At 39.4% G+C, this 23,634-nt stretch overlaps 2 protein-coding genes and 1 non-coding gene across 6 annotated transcripts in view; 2 read left to right on the top strand and 1 right to left on the bottom strand.

Annotated features, from left to right (window-relative positions):
* Positions 1-4,757, top strand: part of PRPF39 (pre-mRNA processing factor 39) — a 31,762-nt gene extending 27,005 nt beyond the window's left edge. For 3 of the 4 annotated variants that reach the window (XM_032244509.1, XM_032244508.1, XM_032244510.1), the window contains 4 exons: positions 2,100-2,284; positions 3,350-3,424; positions 3,663-3,783; positions 4,019-4,753. In XM_032244509.1, the coding sequence (XP_032100400.1) occupies positions 2,100-2,284; positions 3,350-3,424; positions 3,663-3,783; positions 4,019-4,075 (438 nt within the window). In that variant the 3' untranslated portion in view covers positions 4,076-4,753. Of the gene's footprint in view, positions 1-2,099; positions 2,285-3,349; positions 3,425-3,662; positions 3,784-4,018 lie in introns of all 4 variants that reach the window. The other variant, XM_032244507.1, reaches the window with a different exon arrangement.
* On the top strand, positions 58-138 carry LOC116527751. Its single transcript, XR_004258714.1, has one exon. It is a non-coding gene; the product is annotated as a small nucleolar RNA SNORD127 (small nucleolar RNA).
* On the bottom strand, positions 4,755-23,357 carry FKBP3 (FKBP prolyl isomerase 3). The gene is made up of 7 exons (XM_032244512.1): positions 23,170-23,357; positions 19,774-19,875; positions 18,877-18,984; positions 11,061-11,196; positions 10,496-10,563; positions 7,885-7,982; positions 4,755-5,405 (listed from the first exon to the last, which is right to left on the bottom strand). Exons 1-7 carry the CDS (start codon positions 23,275-23,277, stop codon positions 5,351-5,353), a joined length of 675 nt encoding a protein of 224 aa, XP_032100403.1. The 5' UTR covers positions 23,278-23,357; the 3' UTR covers positions 4,755-5,350.
* Positions 23,358-23,634: the final 277 nt, after the last annotated feature.

A 23,634-nucleotide genomic window follows, 5' to 3' on the forward strand; every position in this document is an offset into this window, starting at 1 on the left:
TATTTGTTTTTTTAAAGTATCTTGTAAAAAAAACCAGTGGTCAGTTTATTTTCACTGTGGCAACTGTGATGAAAGATTTGGTCTGTATGTATTTTATTACTAAATGAGGACAACAGTCCCTCTAAACTGATGTTGCCATTTAAAAAATTTTTTTTAATTGTTTTGAATTAAAAGTTTTAGACATTAAGATTATTGGGTTAAAAAGTGTTATAGACATTGTGATGCTTTCTATTTTCCCTTTAGAAATTAACAAATTTACTGTTTATTAAGTAGAACAGAGGGCTTAGGAGAGCACTTTATAAACAAAAGCATAGGTGTTTCCTGTGTTGTAAGCACATTTAGCAGTGAGATGATTTTGCTTCTCCACGGAGTACTTTTTATATATCAACTGGTAAAAGGCAATGTATAGGTAATAGATAATCTCTCAAGTTTTAGAATTTTAGGTTTTTATTTTGTTTTATTTTGAGATGGAGTCTCACTCTGTTGCAAGATTGGAGTGCAGTGGCTCGGCTCACTGTAAACTCCGCCTCCCGGGTTCAGGTGATTCTCCTGCTTCAGCCTTCTGAGTAGCAGGGACTGCAGGCGTGCACCACCACGCCCAGCTAATCTTTATATTTTTAGCAGAGACAGGGTTTCACTATGATCTGCCTGTGTTGGCCTCCCAAAGTGCTGGGATTACAGGCATGAGCCACCATGCCTGGCCAGTATTTTAGTTATTGCCAGGTCTGTTTAACATACAGATTTATAGCAGTTTGCTTCTAGCTGCAGTTTAAGATGTTTATCTTTTATCTTTTTTTTTTTTTTTTTGAGACGAAGTCTCGCTTTGACGCCCAGGCTGGAGTGCAGTGGCTGATCTTGGCTCACTTCAACCTCTACCTTCTACGTTCAAGCAATTCTCCAGCCTCAGCCTCCGAAGTAGCTGGGGATTTCAGGCATGCACCACCATGTCTAGCTAATTTTTGTATTTTTAGTGATGGGGTTTCACCATGTTGGCCAGGCTGATTTCAAACTCCTTGACTTCAGGCAGTCCTCCTGCCTTGGCCGCCCAAAGTGCTGGGATTACAAGCATGAACCACTGTGCCTGGCCTTTTTTTCTTTTTCTTTTTTTTTTTTTTTTTTGAAGATACAGTCTCATTGTCACTTAGGCTGGAGTCAAGTGGAGTGATCTCGACTCACTGCAGCCTCCGCCTCCCGGGTTCAAGCCATTCTGCCTCAGCCTCCCGAGTAGCTGGGATTAAAGGTTTGCACCAGCCAGACTCAGTGGCTCACGCCTGTAATCCCAGCACTTGAGGAGGCTGAGACGGGCGGATCACGAGGTCTGGAGTTTGACACCAGCCTGGCCAACATGGTGAAATCCTGTCTCTACTAAAAATACAAAAATCAGCCAGGCGTGGTGGTGGACACCTGTAATCCCAGCTACCCGGGAGGCCAAGGCAGGAGAATCGTTTGAAACTGGAAGGTGGAGGTTGCAGTGAGCAGAGATCGCACCACTGCACTCCAACCTGGGCAACAGAGCAAGACTCCCTTTTTTTTTTTTTTTTTTTTGAAAAAAGGGTGTGCACTGTCACTCCAGCTAATTTTTGTATTTTTAGCAGAGATGTTTTACCACATTGGCCAGGCTGGTCTTGGCCTTAAGTCTTTCTTGGCTCCCAAGGTGCTGGGATTACACCTTGGCTTCCCAAGGTGCTGGGATTACAGGCATGAGCCACCATGCCCAGTTAAGATGTTAATCTATAGTTATAGTAAAGATTTAAATTATTTGAAGCATAGGGATAATTTTTTTATGTTTTATTTTCTAATTGTCATGGTAGGTCAAGTCATATTAAACCCAAGATAGGATATAGAGTTTTAATTTATTGGCATTTAACAATTTGCATAGTTTAGGAGATGCTAGGATGATTGATTGGTTGAAAAATTCATCAATGTGTTAATAAATTTTTCACCCTTTTAGATATATGCTGAAAATATTTAGCATGAGTTGTATTTTAATATAATTCTCAATTTTTTTCTAATTGAGACATAAAAATTGAGGCATTTTAAATATCTTTGTTCTAATAAAAATATTTTAGAAATAGTAATTGATGCTGCTTTTTACACAGGAGAACACAAAGTTATACCTCAATTTACTTGAAATGGAATACAGTGGTGACCTCAAACAAAATGAAGAAAATATCCTAAGTTGTTTTGACAAAGCTGTACATGGTTCATTACCTATTAAAATGAGAATCACATTTTCTCAGAGAAAAGTGGAATTTCTTGAAGATTTTGGTTCCGATGTCAATAAGTAAGATCTTAATTATATTATCTATTTGAATGAGAAATGAGCATTGATATTTTTGGATGGGGATTTGATGATTAGTACAGATTAATACATTGTTAAATTTTAAAATGTTCACTTAGTTTACTTTTTCCTCAGATATATATGGGGGTAAGTTCAGTTTTGTAAATGTGTATGTACTTGACAGGAAGAGGCATATGGTTTGTTTTTCCTTCCAACCTTTTTCCCAATTTTAGAATGTCAATTTAAACCATGACTGAATGAGAGAAGGCAGCAAGGAGCAATCCTGTGAAAAGGGAAATGGGATAAGGATTGAATCCTGCAACCCAAACATTTAATATATAGATCAATAAGGATGAATGAGACTAATTTCCAGTAGGAGTGCTATTTTCTGAGATTGGAGATGAGAATGGATATGGTCCCACAGAACATGCCTAGTGGCCGCATCTTCCTTCATTGTAAAAGGCTGAAAGTTGAGGATGTTCAAAGGGAATGCTCCAGTGGGTTTTAGTTTACTAAGAGTACAAATACTGGCTAGAGCGTTTCTGAGGTTCCAGTCTTACCTGATTCTAGTAAGGAAATATACCAGTAATAGCTTCATTTAGCTATTACTGGATTCTGACAAGCCTAGCAGAGGATACAGTGGTGGAAGCAAGTTGAAGCTCATGTAAAAGTAACATCTGCTTTGCAGGTTTTTGTGAAGTAGTGGAAGTATGATCTTGCCTGTGTTGTGCATTGAAAGCTAGACTGAATTGAGAGCACATAGAGTAGGCAGTTGACAGTAGCTAGCTATTGGAATCTTGACCAGTGAAATTAAATGACATTATTTTAATTTGGCAAAAATAGGCAGACAAATTGGAGATTCAACACAAGTGTGTTATTTAATCCATTGTAACTATAGGGAATGGGGTGTCTGATAATGACTATGATTTTAGTAGTAGAAATTTTGAAAATAAAGGAGCCACTTAGAAATTTACTTGGGCAGTTTCTGAAGTAAAAACAGCTTTAATTACTAAATAATAGGTTAGTTTTTGTTCATTCCAGAGGATTTTTTTTTTTCTTCCCTTTCAGGCTTCTGAATGCTTATGATGAACATCAGACACTCTTAAAAGAACAGGATTCTTTAAAAAGGAAAGCCGAAAATGGGTATGTAAGTTTTTGCTAAATTAAGAAGGGGTACTTCATTATGGAAATGCCTTCAAAGACAAATGTTTTTAAGTGTTATTTTTATGTTGTAATTTACATATTTTATTTTCGTGATTTGAAAAAGTCATGAGTGGTTCAAAATTTCAGCAAAACAAATGAACAGATAACATTCATCTATTCGTTAAAGTTCTTATTTGTGGGAGTTTTGAAAGTTTCCATTTTGACATTTTTTTTATAGATCAGAAGAACCAGAGGAAAAGAAAGCACATACAGAAGATACAACTTCATCATCTACACAGATGATTGATGGTGATTTACAGGCAAATCAAGCTGTATATAATTATAGTGCCTGGTATCAAGTGAGTCTGCATAATTATAATTCTTGTTCATAGATGTTATTAGCATAAATTAGGATAGTTTCTTTTTTTAGAAAATGTTTTTTTTCCAATTCATTAATACATTCTTTGGTGGTGAAGTACTAGAATTTTAGCAGTGAACACTTGTTTTCTTAAACATACCTGCTTTAATTATACTTTTACACATGGAACTGCCACAGTTCTAATATGCTAACATATACTTACTTTTTCCTTTCAGTACAATTATCAGAATCCTTGGAATTATGGACAGTATTATCCTCCCCCTCCAACCTGATGGGAATATAAATTTCAAATGGTGTGTGTGAAAAATATGAAATTATTATTTTTTTTAATGAGGGATGTAAACAGTATAAACTTGTTGTATTTGATAGCTTGTCTTCCTTGTTTCGGTGTAACACGATTTGTTTAGTAATAGGGGAAAAATGTCAATTAGTAGCTTACCACAGATACTATTTCCTACCATTTATAAAATTTACTTTTTATTGAAGAACTATTTTTTGATTTTTGCATTAAGTGGTCTAGAATTCTTTTGCAATGCATTTGCAACAGAATTTTGTAGCCTTAAGGGGTAGGAAGAAAAGCCTGACTGCAAATCATGTCAGTGTAGTACAAAATTCTGAAAACACATTAAGGGCTGGTTATTAAGGATTTACATCCTTTAAAAAAAAAAAAAGGATTTTTAACCTTTGCTGACAGGTTTTGTCTGTTTCAGTTATACTTGTGAACTGTGATCTAACTGCAGAAAGAATACATTATTAAAATTCTATGCCTTGGAATAGATTATAAATGAGAAAATGGAATGTTTGCATCCCTTTTAAAAAAAAATCATATCAAAAGTATGTTGTTTCAGGAGACTTTGTATTTAGAATATTCATGTAAAACTTGTGAACAAGCTTTCATTTTGATCAAACTGATCATCTTCATTTTTGTAATAAAACTGAAGACTCATCCAGTAATTGTTTATGAATTTATTTTGGGGGAATAAATTAGTAATATTAATTTTATGTTTACCTTTATTAGTGGCTCATAGGTTTTTGAAGTACACTTCTCCTAAATTAAGGTATTATCTTCCTGCCATGATGTTTTAGACCTTAAAGCATTTTGTTTACCCTCAAGCCCTATGCTTTTGTCTTATTATACAGGCAATCTGTCCAGATAATTTTATTGGGAGTTACTCCCTGGTTTGATGAGGTCCATAGTTTCAGTTACTTAATCAGAAAAATTAATATATTAACACCAAACAAATCAGTCAAATCAAGACACTGGATAAATTTTTATTGAGCCACTTCGTTTACAACATGAGGTAAAAGGAGTTTTCCTTGACCAGTATTTTACATAGCCGTAGGAAGGTATTTTAGACTTCAGGGATTCATAAGGGATTACATCTCTCAAAAGTTGGGATCAAGTAAACAAATTTTATTAACTCCTTGAATTTTCCAGTTGACTCTTCCCTTAACAATAGTAACAAGTTCTAACTAGTTATGTAAGTTTCTTCAAGGCCAAGTCTTGTCATTGTTACTGATATCCTTAGAGCTGAAGCACTGCTATTTCAATCAATATCCACTAGTTCCACTTCAAAAATGAGTTTTGCATTTGGTGGAATTCTGTTGAAGAAGTCAAGGTACATTTGATAAAAAGTGCCTCTCCCCTACCCCCAAAATCTTAGTGTAAAATTATAATTATGTATTCTCGATATTAGTAACTAATCCCAAAGGGAAACGCTTTGAAGCTGATTCAGCGGCTAATACATAACTAGCCTAGAGGTTCCTAAAAGTATTTTTTTTTTTGGTTGAGATGGAGTCTTGCTCTGTCACCAGGCTGGAGTGCAGTGGTGCAATCTCTGCTCACTGCAGCCTCCGCCTCCTGGGTTCTAGCGATTCTTCTGCCTCAGCCTCCCGAGTAGCTGGTACCACAGGCATGTGCCACCACGCCTGGCTAATTTTTCTGTATTTTTAGTAGAGACCGGGTTTCACCATGTTGACCAGGATGGTCTTGATCTCTTGACCTCGTGATCCGCCCACCTCGGCCTCCCGAAGTGCTGGGATTACAGGTGTGAGCCACCACACGTGGCCCCTAAAAGTATTTTTCATGATAAACGGAGATCATAATCTATCAGGATAGGCTGATTAGAGAGGCTCACTAGATAAATTTAGCTTGGACTAGGATCGTCCTTACCTGGATGCTTTACAAGTACTCCTAAATTAGCCACCACTTAATTAAGACTATTAAGTACTAAAAAAAAAAACAACAACAACAAAAAGTAATATCATTCTAGCTGGGAAAAAAATATGCTGTATTAAAGTTTTTATGAGGTAGTACGTAACTTTTACTGTGCATTTTAAGATGCCAAGTTCAAGGCCAGGTGCAGTGGCTCATGCCTGTAATCCTAACACTTTAAGAGACTGAGGTGGGTGGATCACCTGAGGTCTGGAGTTCGTGACTAGCCTGGCTAACACTGTGAAACCTCATCTCTACTAAAAATACAAAAATGAGCCAGGTGTGGTGGTGCATGCCTGTAGTCCCTAAGCTACTAGGGAGGCCGAGGCAGGAGAATTGCTTGAGCTTGGGAGGTGGAGGTTGCAGCAAGCCAAGATTGTGCTGCCACACTCCAGCCTCGTTGAGAGTGAGACCCCAGCTCAAAAAATGCTAACTTCAGAGTTATATAATTTGTGCTTCAGATTGGTCTTCGAGTCCTTCTTCACATGGGAGAGGGAGCAGCAGCTGGCCATTTGATTTTTTTTTTTTTTTTAGACAGAGTCTTACTCTTGCGGTCAGGCTGGAGTGCAGTCACGCAATCACTCTGCTTCCCAGGTTCAAGTGATTCTCCTGCTTCAGCCTCCAGGGTAGCTAGGATTACAGGCATGTATTACCACGCCTGCCTGATTTTTGTATTTTTAGTAGAGACTAGGTTTCGCCATGTTGCCCAGACTGGTCTCAAACTCCTGACCTCAGGTGATCCGCCCTCATTGGCCTCCCATCCGCCCTCATTGGCCTCCCAAAGTGATGGGATTACAGGTGTGAGCTACCTCGCCCATCCTGGCCATTTGATTTTGAAAAGCTAAGGGAGCTGTTATATTCCCAAATATGTTTATCTGATAAGATAACAGAATGCTGCCTTCCATTGTTTTTTCAAACTTAAAATCTAACAGGTCCAAGGGCAATGGAACCAACAAAAGCCATCAATTACCTCCCCTCTTACCAATCGATTGGTCTGGTCTTAATGGTCTAGAGTCATTCCTTGTCTTTTTTTTTTTTTTTTGGAGACGGGAGTTTCGCTCTTGTTACCCAGGCTGGAGTGCAATGGCACGATCTCAGCTCACCGCAACCTCCACCTCCTGGGTTCAAGCAATTCTCGTGCCTCAGCCTCCTGGGTAGCTGGGACTACAGGCACGCACCACCATGCCCAGCTAATTTTTTGTAGTTTTAGTAGAGACGGGGTTTCACCATTTTGACCAGGATGGTCTCGATCTCTTGACCTCGTGATCCACCCGCCTCGGCCTCCCAAAGTGCTGGGATTACAAGCGTGAGCCACCGCATCCGGCTCCTTGTTTTTTTTAACGTTCACAAACTGGACTTCTCAGTGAGTATTGTCATTAATAGTAATAATAAATGGTTACACTAACAGTGTTGATTCTATGATCTTCTTCAGTTCACAATTGTTAATATTCCACATCTATTCCATTTCTAAGCTTTGAATTTAATTGCCTGATATTAAACTGTACCATAAAATTACCATGAGCCATATTTGCACCCTAGTTTGCTACAGTTTGTACTGGCATTGTAACTTCTTAAACTCTTAAAAACATTAGTAATTGCCTTTTAAGTTTAAACTTCGCAGTTAAGGTCTTGAAAGTTAAGAATTTGAATAAGAGAAAAAAAAGATTCTAGCTGAAGTTTGAACTTTATCCCAAGAGAAAATACTGTTGTCTATTGGAAATGCTGACACATAAGCATCTAAATGTCAGGAAGACTAGTTTGGACAGGATTCTTCATCTAGAAGTTCACCTAGACAGTGTCTTTCACATCTTCATGTGATCCTGAGATTATTTTTTTCCCTTTAATTATGAGGGGAAAAAAGGATACTTGGCATCAGGCTGTCCTTTCTTTCCATAAGCCCATTCTGGTTCAATCTCCAGTCGAGCCTTTTCTCCTTTACTCATAGTCAAGAGAGCTTCATCCCACTAAAGGCAAGAACAAAATAAAAACTAATGGTATTTTGCAAAAAGCACATGCAATACTACGACAGTCAAGATTGTATGTTAAAACAAACACAGAATCTATTACTGGATTTCACTATATTCTAAGGTAATGTACTTCAGTGAGTCCCTAAATCTTTGTCTTCCATTTCTTCAATAGAACAAAATAAAGGTATTTTAAGGAGGGCTTTTTTTAATGTTAAAAGAACTTTTTGGGGCCAACTGTGGTGGCTCACATCTATAATCCCAGCACATTGGGAGGCTGAGGCAGGCGGATCACTTGAGGTCAGGAGTTCAAGACGAGCCTAGCTAACATAGTGAAACCCCATCTCTACTAAAAATACATAAATTAGCGGGGTGTGTGTGTTGGGGGGTGCCTGTAATCCCAGCTACTTGGGAGGCTGAGGCAGGAGAATCACTTGAACCCAGGTGGCAGAGGTTGCAGGGTGCTGGAATTGTGCCACTGCACTCCAGCCTGGGCAACAGAGTGAGACTCTGTCTCACAAAAAAAAAAACAAAAGAACTTTTTGTAAACCTTAACATGCCATACATTATTAAAACCAGTTTGCTACTGGCATCATCATAAAAAAATCTGCTACACTTTTACATTACAGGACAAACTTGAGAGTTTATTTTTACTGGAATATACTGGCAAGTATTCAACTAAATTTGTCTTAAGATGACCACATTGTAATAGTAGAGTCATGTTGTTACATAAAATACAATTTTTAAAATGTTAGGGCACTAGGGTCTTTTGCAAAAGGTAAAACTAACTTTTCAAAGGCTTCTGGGTAGGCCTCCCCATATTTTTCAAATTTGGATCTTAAAGTTAGTTGCCAAAAACAGTTACATCCACATGACCACAAGGGTAATATTCCTAATATTATACACTCTGTTGAAATGCAACAATCATTTAAAGCTCAAGGGACAAAGTTAGGCTGGTCACATTTGGACATTAAGCATATGGTAGACTAGCTGGGCATAGTGGCTCATGCTGTAATCCCAGCACTTTGGGAAGCCGATGTGGGTGGATCACTTGAGGTCAGGAGTTCAAGACCAGCCTGACCAACATGGTAAAACCCTGTCTCTACTAGGAATACAAAATTAGGTGAGGTGGCGCATGCCTACAATCCCAGCTACTCGAAAGGCTGAGGCAGAAGAATCTCTTGAACCCAGAAGATGGTTGCAGTGAGCCAAGATTGCACCACTGCACTTCAGCCTGGGCAATAAGAGCGAAACTCCATCTCAAAAAAAAAAAATAAATAAAAATGGAAGACTAGAAGAAATTTGCCAACATGCAAATAAGTTACAGAAATAGAAAAATGGCCCAATTTGATATATACTTGCTATCAACTTGGTAAAGGCAGATAACAATTATATGTTTTATTTTTATTTTTTTGAGACAGTCTTGCTTCCTTCCCCAGGCTGGAGTACAGTGGCGAGATCTCAGCTCACTGCAACCTCTGCCTACCAGGTTCAGGCAAGCATTTCTCTTGTCTCAGGCTCCCGAGTAGCTGGGGCTACAGGCGCCTGCCACCATGCCTGGCTAATTTTTGTATTTTTAGTAGAGATGAGGTTTCATCTTGTTGGTCACGCTGGTCTGGAACTCCTGACCTCAGGTGATCCACCCGCCTCGGCTTCCCTGTGAGCCACAGCACCTGGCTAAGATGTTTTATATTCTGTATATGATTGAACCATATCTTAGGACCTACCGATTAGTACAGAGAGTAATATATTGAAGGTTCTTATAACTGCATTTAAATAGGCATTTCAATTATTGATGTCTGATGTTCTGAGAATAACAATTTAAAACAAACAATGGGCCTAGGATGAAAGCCTGATTCATAGAAGGTGACAGTCAGTCCTGCTCTTTTATCTTCTTCTGTATACTATAATGGTCAATACAGGTCAAGCCTAACTTCCCCGTTTCTCAAAGTTTCCTTCTGTTATCTATCACTTATAAGTTAGATAAAAGCATGTAAGTTAGGTTAAAGCTTATGTTTGAACAATTGTCTGGTATTGCAGCCTACACTGTACGAAGTGAAAAGGCTTCAGAAACAAACTGCTTCTATAAGTACTAAAATGGAACATATTTACCTTTCCCAATTATATGTAAATGGTACGAAAGTTATAAAACATTATATAGGAATGTTAAAGACAAATTTAGAGGGCCAAACATTGTGACAAAGACTGACTATGAAGAAAAACAATAAAAGGGGTACACATGGATGGGACTAACATTTAAGCCCCTACTGTATTAAGTTATGCTCATTTAATCTTCTAACAACCTTGAGGTAGGCAGTACTGCACTCATTTTATAGAAAGCGAAAACAGACCCAGACAACTTGTGCAAGATCAGCTAGCAATGATTATACCCAATCTGTCAGACTCCAAGGTCTGTTTCCTTTTTATTATATCCCCAAACCTAATTCTTCATGGCATCATACCACAAACAACGTGCCAGAATATCTACTGATTCATTGGCATTCTTTACTTACTCCTCTGATAACTTTGCCTACTCCGACCTTAAAACTTAAAGGCTTGGCATTTTTCTTCTTCTTTGCACCTGTAAAACAGATTTTCCTTATAATTAATGATATACTCTATTATTAAGAAATTAAGTTCCAATGAAAAAGTATAGTGGTTTGATTTCAGAATTACAATACTATGTATTTTAAAAGAAAGAAAAATTTACAAAGCCAGATCATCCATCGATAAAATTCTAGCTGTAAAAATAATTATATTCTTATCAAAGGGTAGTGGGTAAGACCTATGCTTATATCACAAAACAGCATACTATCCTCCTTTTCTATTCAAATACTAAAGCCTTACTTTGGGACATTAACCAGGTTTATACTGAGACTCCTTATTTTTTGCTTTCCAATGAACAAGAGGTCTTTAGCCAGCCAATCAGTGAACTGAAGACCTCTTCCAAGTGTTCTTGGGGGAAAGTACATCTGGATAAAAGTAGGTCACAGTTAAGAAAAAGGCTAACTACTCATCTATCTGCCACCCAAGTATTTTGTAATGTCTTTAAAAATAGAAGATTACATTTAGACTTACTTGTTTGAATATTAGTATCAAAAACAGTCCCATCTTGTAGTGTTCCTGTATACCAGCAGTGAACAACATCTCCCTTTTTGGGAAAATTGGTTTTATCTCCCTTTTTCAGAACAGATTTTGTATATTTTGGTGGACCCTGAAAACAAAAAACATACACACAGTTATTAATTTGTGTCTTTTAGAAGAATGACAAACAATAGCCAGCAATGATCAAAGTCAGTTTAAAGAGTTTGATGGATTTGGTAATAAACTGTTTCCATCTAGTCCACCTCTATAACTTAAAAAACAAACAAAAAAACACTTCAGTGTCTCATTTCAAGGCGATATGAATATCAGTAACTTAAATATCTATAATTTAACTTCAAAAAACTTCTAGCTTCTTTGGAAGCCAAAATTCTTCTAACAAGACTGTTAATTATTCAGCAAACCATAAAATGATTTCAGTTATTTTCCTAAAGTTTTTTTAAAAAATTACTATTTAATTTTAATAAAATCATAAGGAATTAAAATAAGGGATGGTAACTTCCCCCCACAAGGATTTGAACTGTTTTAGCAGCAATAATTGATATTACTAGGTGTTTTTATTATATCCAATTAGAATGAATACAGTGATATTGCCTGTGTCCCTGATTTGGAAAATAAGTTCACACAATGGATGAAATTACCTAAAGAAACTGCCATGACAGGCATATTTCCTAGAACAAAGCAGAATTATCAGGGTCTTCTAAAAAAAAAAAAGGTTACAGATTAATTTTATCAATAGTAATTCATATATGAGAGGAGAGCAGAGAGATTAACTGTCAAGAATCTAAGGAGGTTAATTTAAAGAAAAAGGTGGACCAAATTTAAAAGTATCGTCTTTACCTAAATCTATTTGGTTTCTGAATTCAGACCAAATTCAGAGAGATCTGCATTATCCAAATCTGTATGTGGTTTCTAAATTTCATAAAATAAGTAACAAAGTTGTGGCTGGATATCAAATATTTCAAATCTATTAGTTCCTGAGTTTGAAAAACAAGAGAAACTGTGTTTTCTTTATTCCTGATCTATTTCTAATTGGGCAAGTTATGCAAACTTTTATTCACTTTCACTTCCCTAGCTAGGATTTTTATTCTTTTCCAAAACTTCTAAGTAAAAAAAAAATCTGTACCGGGTGCAGTGGCTCAAGCCTGTAATCTCAGCACTTTGGAGGCCAAGGCAGGCAGATCAATTGAGGTCAGGAGTTCGAGACCAAGCTGGCCAACATGGTAAAACCCCATCTCTCTTAAAAATACAGAAATTATCTGGGTGTTGTGGCATGCACCTATAATCTCAGCTACTTGGGAGGCTGAGGCAGGACAATCACTTAAATCTAGGAGGCAAAGGTTGCAGTGAGCCAAGATGGCGCCACTGGGCAACAGAATGAGACTCCGTCTAAAAAAAAAAAAAAAAAAAAAAAAGTCTGATCTCCTTGCAAAATAGTCTACCTCTTGACAAAAGATTCTCTCCCTCATCAAACTCTAGCTAGGCTCCTCTGAGCCCTCCTCTCCACAAGGCCTCAACCTTGGCCTATAAAGATTTGAACAAATATAAGTGTCAAATAGCTCAAGGCCTTATTCCTAGGAGGACCCGATCCCTCCTTAAAGTGCCTGCCTAAGAAAACTTAAGGCTGCCAAAAAAATTTACTGTTTGTTCCAGGCAACACCTGAAAATGAAGAAAGGACCGTCTCTCAGTCTCTGGGAGCCTAACGCTGATAAGCACCAGTTAGCAAACTCAGATAGGTTTCATATAGATCAACTCCCACTTCCTGCTTTTTGTAATTTTTCACTTCCCTAACTTAAATCCCTCCCTACTCCCGCATTGTTTTAAAAGACCCAGTTACCTCTCCATAAATGAGATAGTTCAGCTCTTTCCCCTACTGTCAATAGGCTGAAAAAAAAATCTGTTTTTACCACTTTAATGTCCAATTGTGTTTATCTCTGACACCTTCAGTCCTCTACTCAATTGCTAGAGTGATGTTAATTACTGCTTATAGTTCTATGTCCAAAGGCCTAAACCATGCAGGATCTTTTTTTTTTTTTTTTGAGACGGAGTTTCGCTCTTGTTACCCAGGCTGGAGTGTAATGGCGCGATCTCAGCTCACCGCAACCTCCGCCTCCTGGGTTCAGGCAATTCTGCCTCAGCCACCATGCAGGATCTTAATCTATCCCTCCCTGAAGCTCCGGAATTCTACTGCCCTATGAACTCCTGTCTCTTCCATGACCTTCTCAGTAAAGCAGGTGCATATAGCATAGAAATATTTCAATCGGCCAGGCGCAGTGGCTCACACTCCTAATCTCAGCACTTTAGGAGGTCCGGGTGGGTGGATCACCTGAGGTCAGGAATTCAAGGTCAGCCTGGCCAGCACGGTGAAACCCTATCTCTACTAAAAATACAAAAACTGGCTGGGTGTCGTGGTGGGTACCTGTAACCCCAGCTACTTAGGAGGCTGAAGCAGGAGAATTGCTTGAACCCCAGAGGCAGAGGTTACAATGAGCCAAAATCTTGCCACTGCATTCCAGCCTGGGTAACAAGAGTGAAACTGTCTCAAAAAAATTTTTTTTCAATAATTTTTTTCCTTTTTTTTGAGATGGAGTCTTGCTGTGTTGCCCAGGCTGGAGTGCAATGGCGTGCTCTTGGCTCACCACAACCTCCACCTCCCAGGTTCAAGCAATTCTCCTGCCTCGGCCTCCCAAGTAGCTGGGATTACAGGTGTGCACCACCACATCCAGCTAATTTTTGTTTTTTTAAGTAGAGACCAGGTTTCATCACATTGGTCAGGGCTGGTCCCGAACCCCTGACCTCTTGATCCGCACGCCTCAGCCTCCCAAAGTGCTGGGATTACAGGCGTGAGCCACCACACCCGGCTTTTTTTTTTTTTTTTCCTTTTTTTAAGAGACACGATCTCATTGTTGCTGAGGCTGGAGTGATCACACCACTGTAGAATATCTCAATATTTTACGATCGTGGCTCACTTATAGGCTCAAGCAATCCACCTTCCTCAGTCTCCCAAAGTGCTGGGATTACAGGCGGGAGCCACTGTGCCTGCTTAATAATATTTCAAGAGCATAAAACTATTCTTGTCTGTAAGGGAGCAATGAAAAGGAGAATGGCATAAGATAAGGCTAGAAAAATATGTAGGACATGTTAAGAGTCTGGGTTTTTATCTTTAGGACATTAGCCAATTAAGAGTTTAAATAGTTTCAGAATCAGATCTGTGTTTATTTTATTTTATTTTTGAGACCAAGTCTCACTCTGTTGCCCAGGTTAGAAGGCAGTGGTGTGATAATTAGCTCACTGCAACCTCTGCCTCCCGGGTTCAAGTGATTCTCCTGCCTCAGCCTCCTAAGTAGCTGGGACTACAGGCATAAGCCACCACACTTGGCTAATTTTTGTATTTTTAGTAGAGATGGGGTTTTACTATGTTGACCAGGCTGGTCTTGAACTCCTGACCTCAGGTGATCTGCCCACCTCCACCTCCTAAAGTGCTGGGATTACAGGTGTGAGCCACTGTGCCTGTTTTAAATAGATCACTGTGACTGAAATATAAAAAATGACTTGGGAATCAAAAGTAGAAGTGGAGAGACTTGTTAGGAAAAACAACTAGTAGTCTAGGTCTAGACCAGGGTGCTAACAGTGACAATGACAAACGATGAATGGCTTTGGGATATATTTTGGAGGCAGAATCACCAGAAGTTGGTAATGACTATATGAAGAAGTTATCAAAGATGAAGTTATCAAATTTTTGGTTTGGGTACTTTTATACTCATTTCTAGTTGCTAAGTGGGAGCTTCTATCCCACCTTATATTTTCTCTCCTGTACGATACTCATTCATACCTTGAAAATCTTCCTCACTATTTAATATATAATAGACAATAAATATATGGACTATGACTGATTTCAAAGTCCAGTAAGATGTATTAGGCGAGTCTTTATATTAAAATATATAAGGTAGAAATAATACAAATACAGTGTGCTTAGGAATTTATGCAGTTATGTATGTATACAGCAAAGTCTCACGTGGTAAAAATTTCAGAGGAAGCAATGAGCCCATGAGCTGGGTCTTCACAGGAGCATAGAACTGACAAATAGGAAACTAAAAAGACACTCTAAGGAAGAAATAAAATATGGAGGCAGGAAAGGGCATGATTTAGTAGACAATGAGCAGACATTTGTGGTCAAATAAATTTTTTTTTTTTTTTGAGACAGGATCTTACTCTGTCCCCTGGGCTGTAGTACAGTGGCACAATCTTGGCTCACTGCAATTATGGCTCCTAGGCCCAAGGGATCCTTCCTGCTCAGCCTCCTGAGTAGTTAGGACTATAGGCACACACCACCATGCCTGGCTACGTTTTTTGGTAGAGATGGGATTTGGCCATGTTGCCCAGGCTGTTGAACTCCTGGGCTCAAACGATCCACCTGCCTCAGCCTCCCAAAGTGCTGGGATAATAGGCGTGAGCCACTGCACCGGGCCAAGAATATGTCTATAGAAACATGGAATAGGGAATTCAGCAGTGGCCACATTTTGAAAGGCTCTGAATGCCAAGAATAAAATATTTGGATATATATATATTGAAGACCAGTGGTGACTAATAAAAATGAGACTAATACAAATGTAATTTTAAGTTGTCTAGTGGCTGCACTTAAAAATGTAAAAAGAAAGGGATGAAGTATGTCTATGCCAGGCAGTGGTATGCCTGTAGTCCCAGCTATTCTGAGGCAGGAGGATTGCTGGAGCCCAAGAGTTCGAATCCAGCCTGGGCAACACAGCACAATCCTGTCTTTTTTTTTTTTTTTTTTTTTTTTTGAGACTGAGTCTCACTCTACTGCCCAGGCTGGAGTTCAATGGTGCCATCTCAGCTCACTGTAACCTCTGCCTTCTGGGTTCAAGCGATTCTCTTGCCTCAGCCTCCCGAGTAGCTGGAATTACAAGTACGTGCCACCACGCCCAGCTAATTTTTGTATTTTTAGTAGAGACAGGGTTTCACCATGTTGGTCTCAAACTCCTGACCTCAAGTGATCCACCCACCTCGGCCTCCCAAAGTGCTGGGATTATGGGATTACAGGCACGAGTCACCGTGCCGGGCCAACCCTGTGTTAAAAAAATAAAAAATTTTAAATGAAAAATATGTCTTATTTAAACTAAAACATCCCATATACCATCATTTCAATAAATAATATAAAAATACTGAGATATTTTACAATTTTTTTTTTTTTTTTTAATGACTAAATCACACTTTTGAAACCGAGTACATATTTTACTGTTAAGGCACATTTCAGTTCAAAGTAGCTAAAGCACTCTGCAGCCACATCTGGCTAGTAACTACCATACTGAACAGTGCAATTCTAGACAGCACAGAATTATTGAAAAATTTTCAGTAGGCTGTGATTTGCAAAGTATTGTTTTAGAAATCTTATTAGAATACCCATTTTGAGGCTGAATGGATAAAGAAAGAGAAGGGACGCAAGAGAGGAACAACGTTTCTAACATTCCAGATCTGAGGTCTTGCTTAGAATGCTTGAAAATGGGGGAAAAAAAAATGCACATTTAAAATAAAAGAAAGATGTCCGACAGTGTTAGTCCTGAAGGAGACATGAGAAAAAAAAAGTGAGACAAGGATTCAGATAACTTTTTAGCTGGGAAGAAGGGAATGGCAATAGCTAGACATTCACATTTTGGTAAAAGAGAACACAGAAGCATATAACGAGAAGGGAAGCCAGGCACAGTGTTTCACGCTTGGAATCCCAGTACTTTGGAAGGCTGAGGTGGGCACGTAACTTGAGGTCAAGAGTTCAAGACCAGCCCGGCCAACATGGAGAAACCTTTCCCTACTACAAATACAAAAATCAGCCAGGCGTGCTGGCACATGCCTGTAGTCCCAGCTCCTGGGGAGGCTGACGCAGGAAAATCACTTGAACCCAGGGAGTGGAGGTTGCAGTGAGCCTAGATGGCACTACTGCACTCTAGCCTGGGCAACAGAGCAAGACTGTCTAAAAAAAAAAAAAAAAAAAAAGGGTGAGTAAGAATTTGTGAGAAAATGTCAAATACTTTATGTGAGCAATGAGCAATGTGATAGAGAATAGGGCAATGTGATAGAGAAAAGGATAGCATAAATGTTGTTGAGTAGCAATGAAACTAAAAAACATGCTTGGCTAATATTAAGCATGAGTTTATACCAAGCTCAATAAAAGGTTTTATGATTATGTGTTTCTAATGCCTGCTCTCTAGTCCCAAAGCATGAAGACAGAGTAGACAATAAGGGTTAGCAAGGGAATAGACGAGGCTTTTGAATCTAGGGAGCTAGGAAAACAGACACAGTACATAATTGGGCTCAAGCTGGCCAGTTAAATGAAGAGGTTTTAAATAAAATGATATAGTTTAGGACCCTCATAAGATCTCCCTGGATTGTCTCTAGCTCTTATGAACTTACCATTTAGTTTATTTGTAACTTCTTTTCTTAACTCCTTAATGAAATACTATCTGTCTCCTAAAACCACCCTCATTCTAATTTTCTGGAAGGCAAACTATGTTGCCAGTTGCTTCTGAAACCCTTCAATAATAATTGCTCCATTTACCTTAGTAGCTAGTTATTAGATATAAGATTTATCAACTATTGTGATAAACTTAAAGAAAATTTTTTTTTTAATTTTTAATTTTTTTTGAGACAGAGTTTTGCTTTTGTTGCCCAGGCTGGAATACAATGGCGTGATCTCGGCTCACTGCAACCTCCGCCTCCAGGTATAAGTGATTTTCCTGCCTCAGCCTCCCAAGAGCTGGGATTAAAGGCAGGCACCACCATGCCCAGCTAATTTTATATTTTTAGTAGAGACAGGCTTTCTCCATGTTGGTCAGGTTGATCTTGAACTCCTGACCTCAGGTGATCCGTCCACCTCAACTTCCCAAAGTGCTGGGATTACAGGCCTGAGTCACCATGCCTAGCAATTGTGATAAACTTTAAAATTGCTTTCTATGCACATACACCCACAATCATTAATTTGTGCTTTTTAGCCAGTAGGAAAAAAATCATACAAAATTAACTAGCTTTAATAAAATAAGGATCTATAACTGTATAACTAAACTTATACTTTCCACAAATATCCAAAAACTACACTGTCATCAATAGGCTACACCTGTTTACAAGAACTAACGATAGATTATTATCACTGATACCAAGACTGCTAGCAATGAGTGAGCCAATGAGTGAGCTTAGATAGTTACATATGATCAGAAATGACAAGATTATAATCTATTCAGTTCTGCTAAGTCAGTTCTTAACAGCTGATCTTAGCTCTACTAAGGCTGTCAATTTGTAGAAATGAGTGAATCTGCTTCTTTAAAACTTTGTACCAAAATATAAAACCTGAGTTGGGAAAGCTGAGACAGATGAACCCACATCCTGCAGCCAAGCCTGGATTATTTCTATTGCCAGGGACATCACGTACATTAGAAACAGCTAAAAATAATCAAAAGAAAGTTTATTTCACTTAGTCCAACTTGGCTATAGAATCAAGATCTTAAAATAGCCTCAAAAGCTCAGAAGGTCTGGCCACCTATGGCAGCAATAATAAATACAATGTCAGAAGTATTTCACAGGATAGGCTAACAACTGTAAAGCACTAGTTCTTAGGATTATTTCTGTCCTTAAGGGAAATGGCACACTCCAACTAACTGTTTGGCTCATTGAAAGTGGTCATACTCAACCACCCTTCACTATGAGAAATTAGTGCAAATAAAAAAGAAACAAATACAATTTCTAGAATCCACATGATAAAAAAAGAAAATAATATATACGGACCTCATCCAGAGTCTCTTCAGACTTGGTTTCTTTGGGTTTATCTTCATTAAGCTTCACATTTTTTACTTGCTCAGACACTTTACTTATACTTTCAGTGCCCTTAAAACGCTGTAAGGAAAATGTTCTAACATCATATTCAGGACAGGCAAAAGCCAAGGAACAACATCAAGATTTTCAGCCTCTCAATTAAATGAACATCTGCACAATAAATATAGGTTATATAATACAATTGTGAATAAATGGTCTAAGGAAACTAAGAACAAAGAAAAAATTTTATTCATAATTTATTTTTAAACATAAATCATTACTTTCAAACCAGCTTACAATATAAATTCTGAAATGAGAACCATGACATTAGAAAGGCCAACTCATATGCAGAGATATAAATACTACTCAAATAACTCCTTAATAAAGATTGTTTTTCTGTGGAAGATACTCATTTCATGGTGAACAAATATGGGAGAATATCTTAAAATTTATTTTTGTAAATGGTCAGCCTAAATCTAAACCAGACTTTAAATTCATTAGTAAAATGGAAACTTATTTTCTATATAACATTTAATATATATAATAAAACAAAAAAATTTAATATACACTATATGCTAAAGTAATATGGAAATACCACTGCCCTAATGAATTTATAACTTTAGTGGCCTTAAGAATTTTTTGTCTCAATTTAAGCTACAAAATCCAAACCCTTTGAAAATAATAAAACATTCTGCCATATTGCTGATTAGCCTTGCTAGATTTGACAGCTAGTCCACTTACGATAACAGTTCAGAAAAATTGCAGATGGAGAAGCTCCAACACATTCAGCAAATAAATGCATTTTAAACATCTTTTAGGAAATAAAATTTCAAAAGTGATGTTCTGCTAACAGAATCTAACAATACTCACCTTAGTTTCAAAAAGATGGTTATAGGCTGTAACCAAGTGGTCCTTGTTAGCGGTCTTGGCCACATTTTTAATGTTTCCTAATAATTTATGTTCTGCAAGAAACTATAAGGGAAAAAGCTGGGTAATCAAGATAACTTATCTCAAGTAAGAAATGTCTAAAATTAGAAAATGACCCTTTTATGTTAGCAGTTGTATTTTCAATGTACTAATAAGGAAGAAGAAATAAAACCTATAGTTTATTTCATTACAAAAAAATGTAAGATAGATTTTTAAAAAATTGAATATTTATCAGAATTATTCACAAGACTGGAACTGCAGTGTTATGTACTGGACAGAGGGTTCGTCTTAACCTTTTCCCAGTCACGCAGTCACAAAAAATAACATTTATACAGCAAGCACACTGTGGTGACTTGAGGCAGCTGCTCACTGTAGGAGGATACTTGGGTGCAGCCTTTGAGAGCCTCCAGCCAGGTTGGGCATAGCTATCCTGAGGCATCTGTAACCTATTCTTGGGAGACTAGAAAGACTCACTGTTATACAAGCAGGTAACACAGATATGTTGAGGTAACTATGCCTAACATTACACACACACACTCTGCTAAGTGTATGGGCTGTGAAGTCATATCACCTAGGTTAAAATCCTACCTCTTTGGGCCAGGTACGGTGGCTCACGCCTGCAATCCCAGCGCTTTGGGAGGCCAAGGCCAGCAGATCGCCTGAGGTCAGGAGTTTGAGACCTGTCTGGCCAACATGACGAAACCCCAACTCTACTAAAAATACAATTAGCCGGGCATGGTGACGTATGCCTGTAGTCCCAGCTTGGAAGGCTGAGGCAAGAGAGTTGCTTGAACCTCGGAGGCAAGACGTTGCAGTGAGCCAAGATCGCGTCACTACACTCCAGCCTGGGTGACAGAGTGAGACTCTGTCTCAAAAACAAAAAAAAAATCCTAGCTGTCTGATACTACAAAGGTGACTACTCCTGTCTAAGCACTCAGCCTCGCCAGGCGTGGTGGCTCATGCCTGTAATCCCAGCACTTTGGGAGGCTGAGGTGGGTGGATCACCGGAGCTCAGGAGTTTGCTACTAGCCTGGGCAACATGGTGAAACCCTGGCTCTACTAAAATGCAAAAACTCAGGTGGACATGGCAGTGTGCGCCTGTAATCTCAGCTACTAGGGAGGCTGAGGCAAGAGAATCGCTCGAACCTGGGAGGCAGAGGTTGCAGTGAGCCGAGATTGTGCCACTGCACTCCAGCCTGGGTGACAGAGTGTGACTCCGTCTCCCAGAAAAACAAAACAAAAAAACCACAAGACTCAGCCATATCTGTAGTGGAAGATTAATAATAGCATCTATGTCAAACAGTTGCTATAAGGATAAAAATGTAACAATCCATTTGATGCATTTAGAATAGAGTCTGTCACACAGTAAGAGTCTCCACCTCTTGGGTTCAAACAATTCTCCTGCCTCAGACTCCCGAATAGCTGACATTAGAGGCGCCCACCACCACACCCAGCTAATTTCTTTTGTATTTTTAGTAGAAATGAGGTTTTGCCATGTTGGCCAGGCTGGTCTGGAATGCCTGGCCTCAAGTGATCTGCCCCCTTTGGCCTCCCAGAGTGCTAGGATTACAGAAAGGAGCCACCACGCCTGGCCAAGACTATGGATTTAAAAGATTACTATGTTATAAAAACATTTTGATAATCCAAGTCTGTTGAAATTGTCCCAAGTGGCCCCGTTTTACATTCGATTCCACATTGGCATGATTTGTTTCATAAGACTATGATGAAGTACAGGACTAGGGGATTAATAAATGTTCATGATACGTCTGTTGTTTCAGATGAAATACTAATTGGCTTAAGAAAAAATAGTTCCATTAAAATGGGGTAAACTCCCCTATACACGTTCTTTCTTTTTCGCTCTTGTACCTCCAAACATTGAGAATAGGTTTTGTTACAGATGTTGTATTAATATTTACTACATTAACCTAAGATGCGAATGCCAGAATAATGATTCAGGAAGGAAATGGAAGTTGGAGAGTTCTTATATCGCCCTGTCAAGACGCCCGTCCAAAATGAAAATAAAATATAATCTCCTCAAAATAACCCAGAAAAGGGCCAGGCGCCGTGGCTCACGCCTGTAATCCCAGCACTTTGGGAAGCCGAGGTGGGTGAATCACGAGGTCAGGAGTTCGAGACCACCTTAGCCAATATGGTGAAACCCTGTCTCTACTAAAAATACAAAAAAGTTAAGGCCGGGCGCCGTGGCTCAAGCCTGTAATCCCAGCACTTTGGGGGGCCGAGGCGGGCGGATCACGAGGTCAAGAGATCAAGACCATCCTGGCCAACATGGTGAAACCCCGTCTCTATTAAAAAAAATTTTTTTTTTTTTTAAAAAAAGAAAATACAAAAAAGTTAGCTGGGCGTGGTGGCGTGCACCTGTAGTCCCAGCTGCTTGGGAGGCTAAGGCAGGAGAATCGCTTGAACCCAAGAGGCAGAGGTTGCAATAAGCCAAGATCACTCCACTGCACTCCAGCCCGGGTGACAGCTCGACTCCAGCTCAAAACCCAGAAACAATTTTTCTAAATTAAAGTTCAGAATTTTTAAAATTGTATAGAAAACACAAGCAGTCTGCCCCTTGCAAGAGGAGAATGCGGCGTACACAACTATCTCAGCAATTTAAGAGACACATGAATGATCTTATTTCCAAAGAAAAAAAAATGACAAAAATAACTTCACTATAGACGGATGGTTAAGATGGAGACTATGCTGACAATGGAGAGCATACAGTATAAAGAATTCCAAATAAATTTCTTAATCTGTTTATAACAATGGGAGACCACTGCACAAGAGAAATGTGCACGGAGCTCCCTTCAAGTATAAAGGTGAGAAGGTCATTTAAAGGGTCGATATGTTAAACCAAAACTTAAACCACAACATATGGATTTTTAAAAAATCACTCGCATTAATGTTAAGTATTTAGTAAATCGTTGAGAAAAGCCAAGTTGGATATCCCTTCCTATTTCCCTAGCAGCCGGCGCCCCGCTCCCAGGAGTCTCATCCACACCACTATTCCTCGGCCTCCCCGCCCTAGCCCCCAATATCTTCGGGTCCCTTTTTTTCTGGCCTCCACCCCTACTCAAGGATCCCAATGAGGTTCTAAACTCTACAATTGCAGCCCGTGTGCCCCAAGAAATAAAGCTGCTCCACAGTCCCAGTAGGGCACGCCGAGGGGCGGGAGCGAGGCTCTGAGGCGCACACTGGGCCGCTGCGGCCTGCCCGGCCACAGGCCGCGGGAAGACGAGGGCGGGGGCACAGAGGAATACGGAATGTATGGGCATCTCCAGGGGGGTGAGGCGTCCCTCAGCCGCACCAGCCCTGCCGCCCCTCCGCCTCCGGTACCGAATCTGAACCGTGGTCCTGCAGAAACTTGATAATGTCCTTCTTGGGCAGCTGCTCACTGCGCAGCTGCTCCACGGTCCACGCCCGCTGCGGAACAGCCGCCGCCATCTTCCCCCGCTGCCTCTGCTTTACTGAGCCAGCCCGCCGCAGTTCGGCATCGCCCCGCCCCCCGAGGCGTGGCGCGGCCCCTGACGGAGGCCAAGGGGCGGGTCACTGCTCTAGCAGTCGGGATTGGGGCCTGTCTTTGAGTGACGTCAAGGCTGTGCTATGTGGGCTGCTTTGTTGGGTCCGGGTTAAAAAACCTACCGCTGTGGTCTCAGCAGTTAACTGAATTGAAGACCGCTGGGGTTCCTTACTTCTGAATTAGATCCCTTGTGAAGCGGCCTATGATGGTAGCGACATTTATCAGCCATTACTCACTTTTATTATGTATGGCAGCTATGGCTTTAAAGCCCAGTCTATTAC

Source organism: Sapajus apella, unplaced genomic scaffold (assembly GCF_009761245.1).
Source record: "Sapajus apella isolate SASKATOON/1434 unplaced genomic scaffold, GSC_monkey_1.0 scaffold55, whole genome shotgun sequence".
NCBI classification, from domain to species: domain Eukaryota; kingdom Metazoa; phylum Chordata; class Mammalia; order Primates; family Cebidae; genus Sapajus; species Sapajus apella.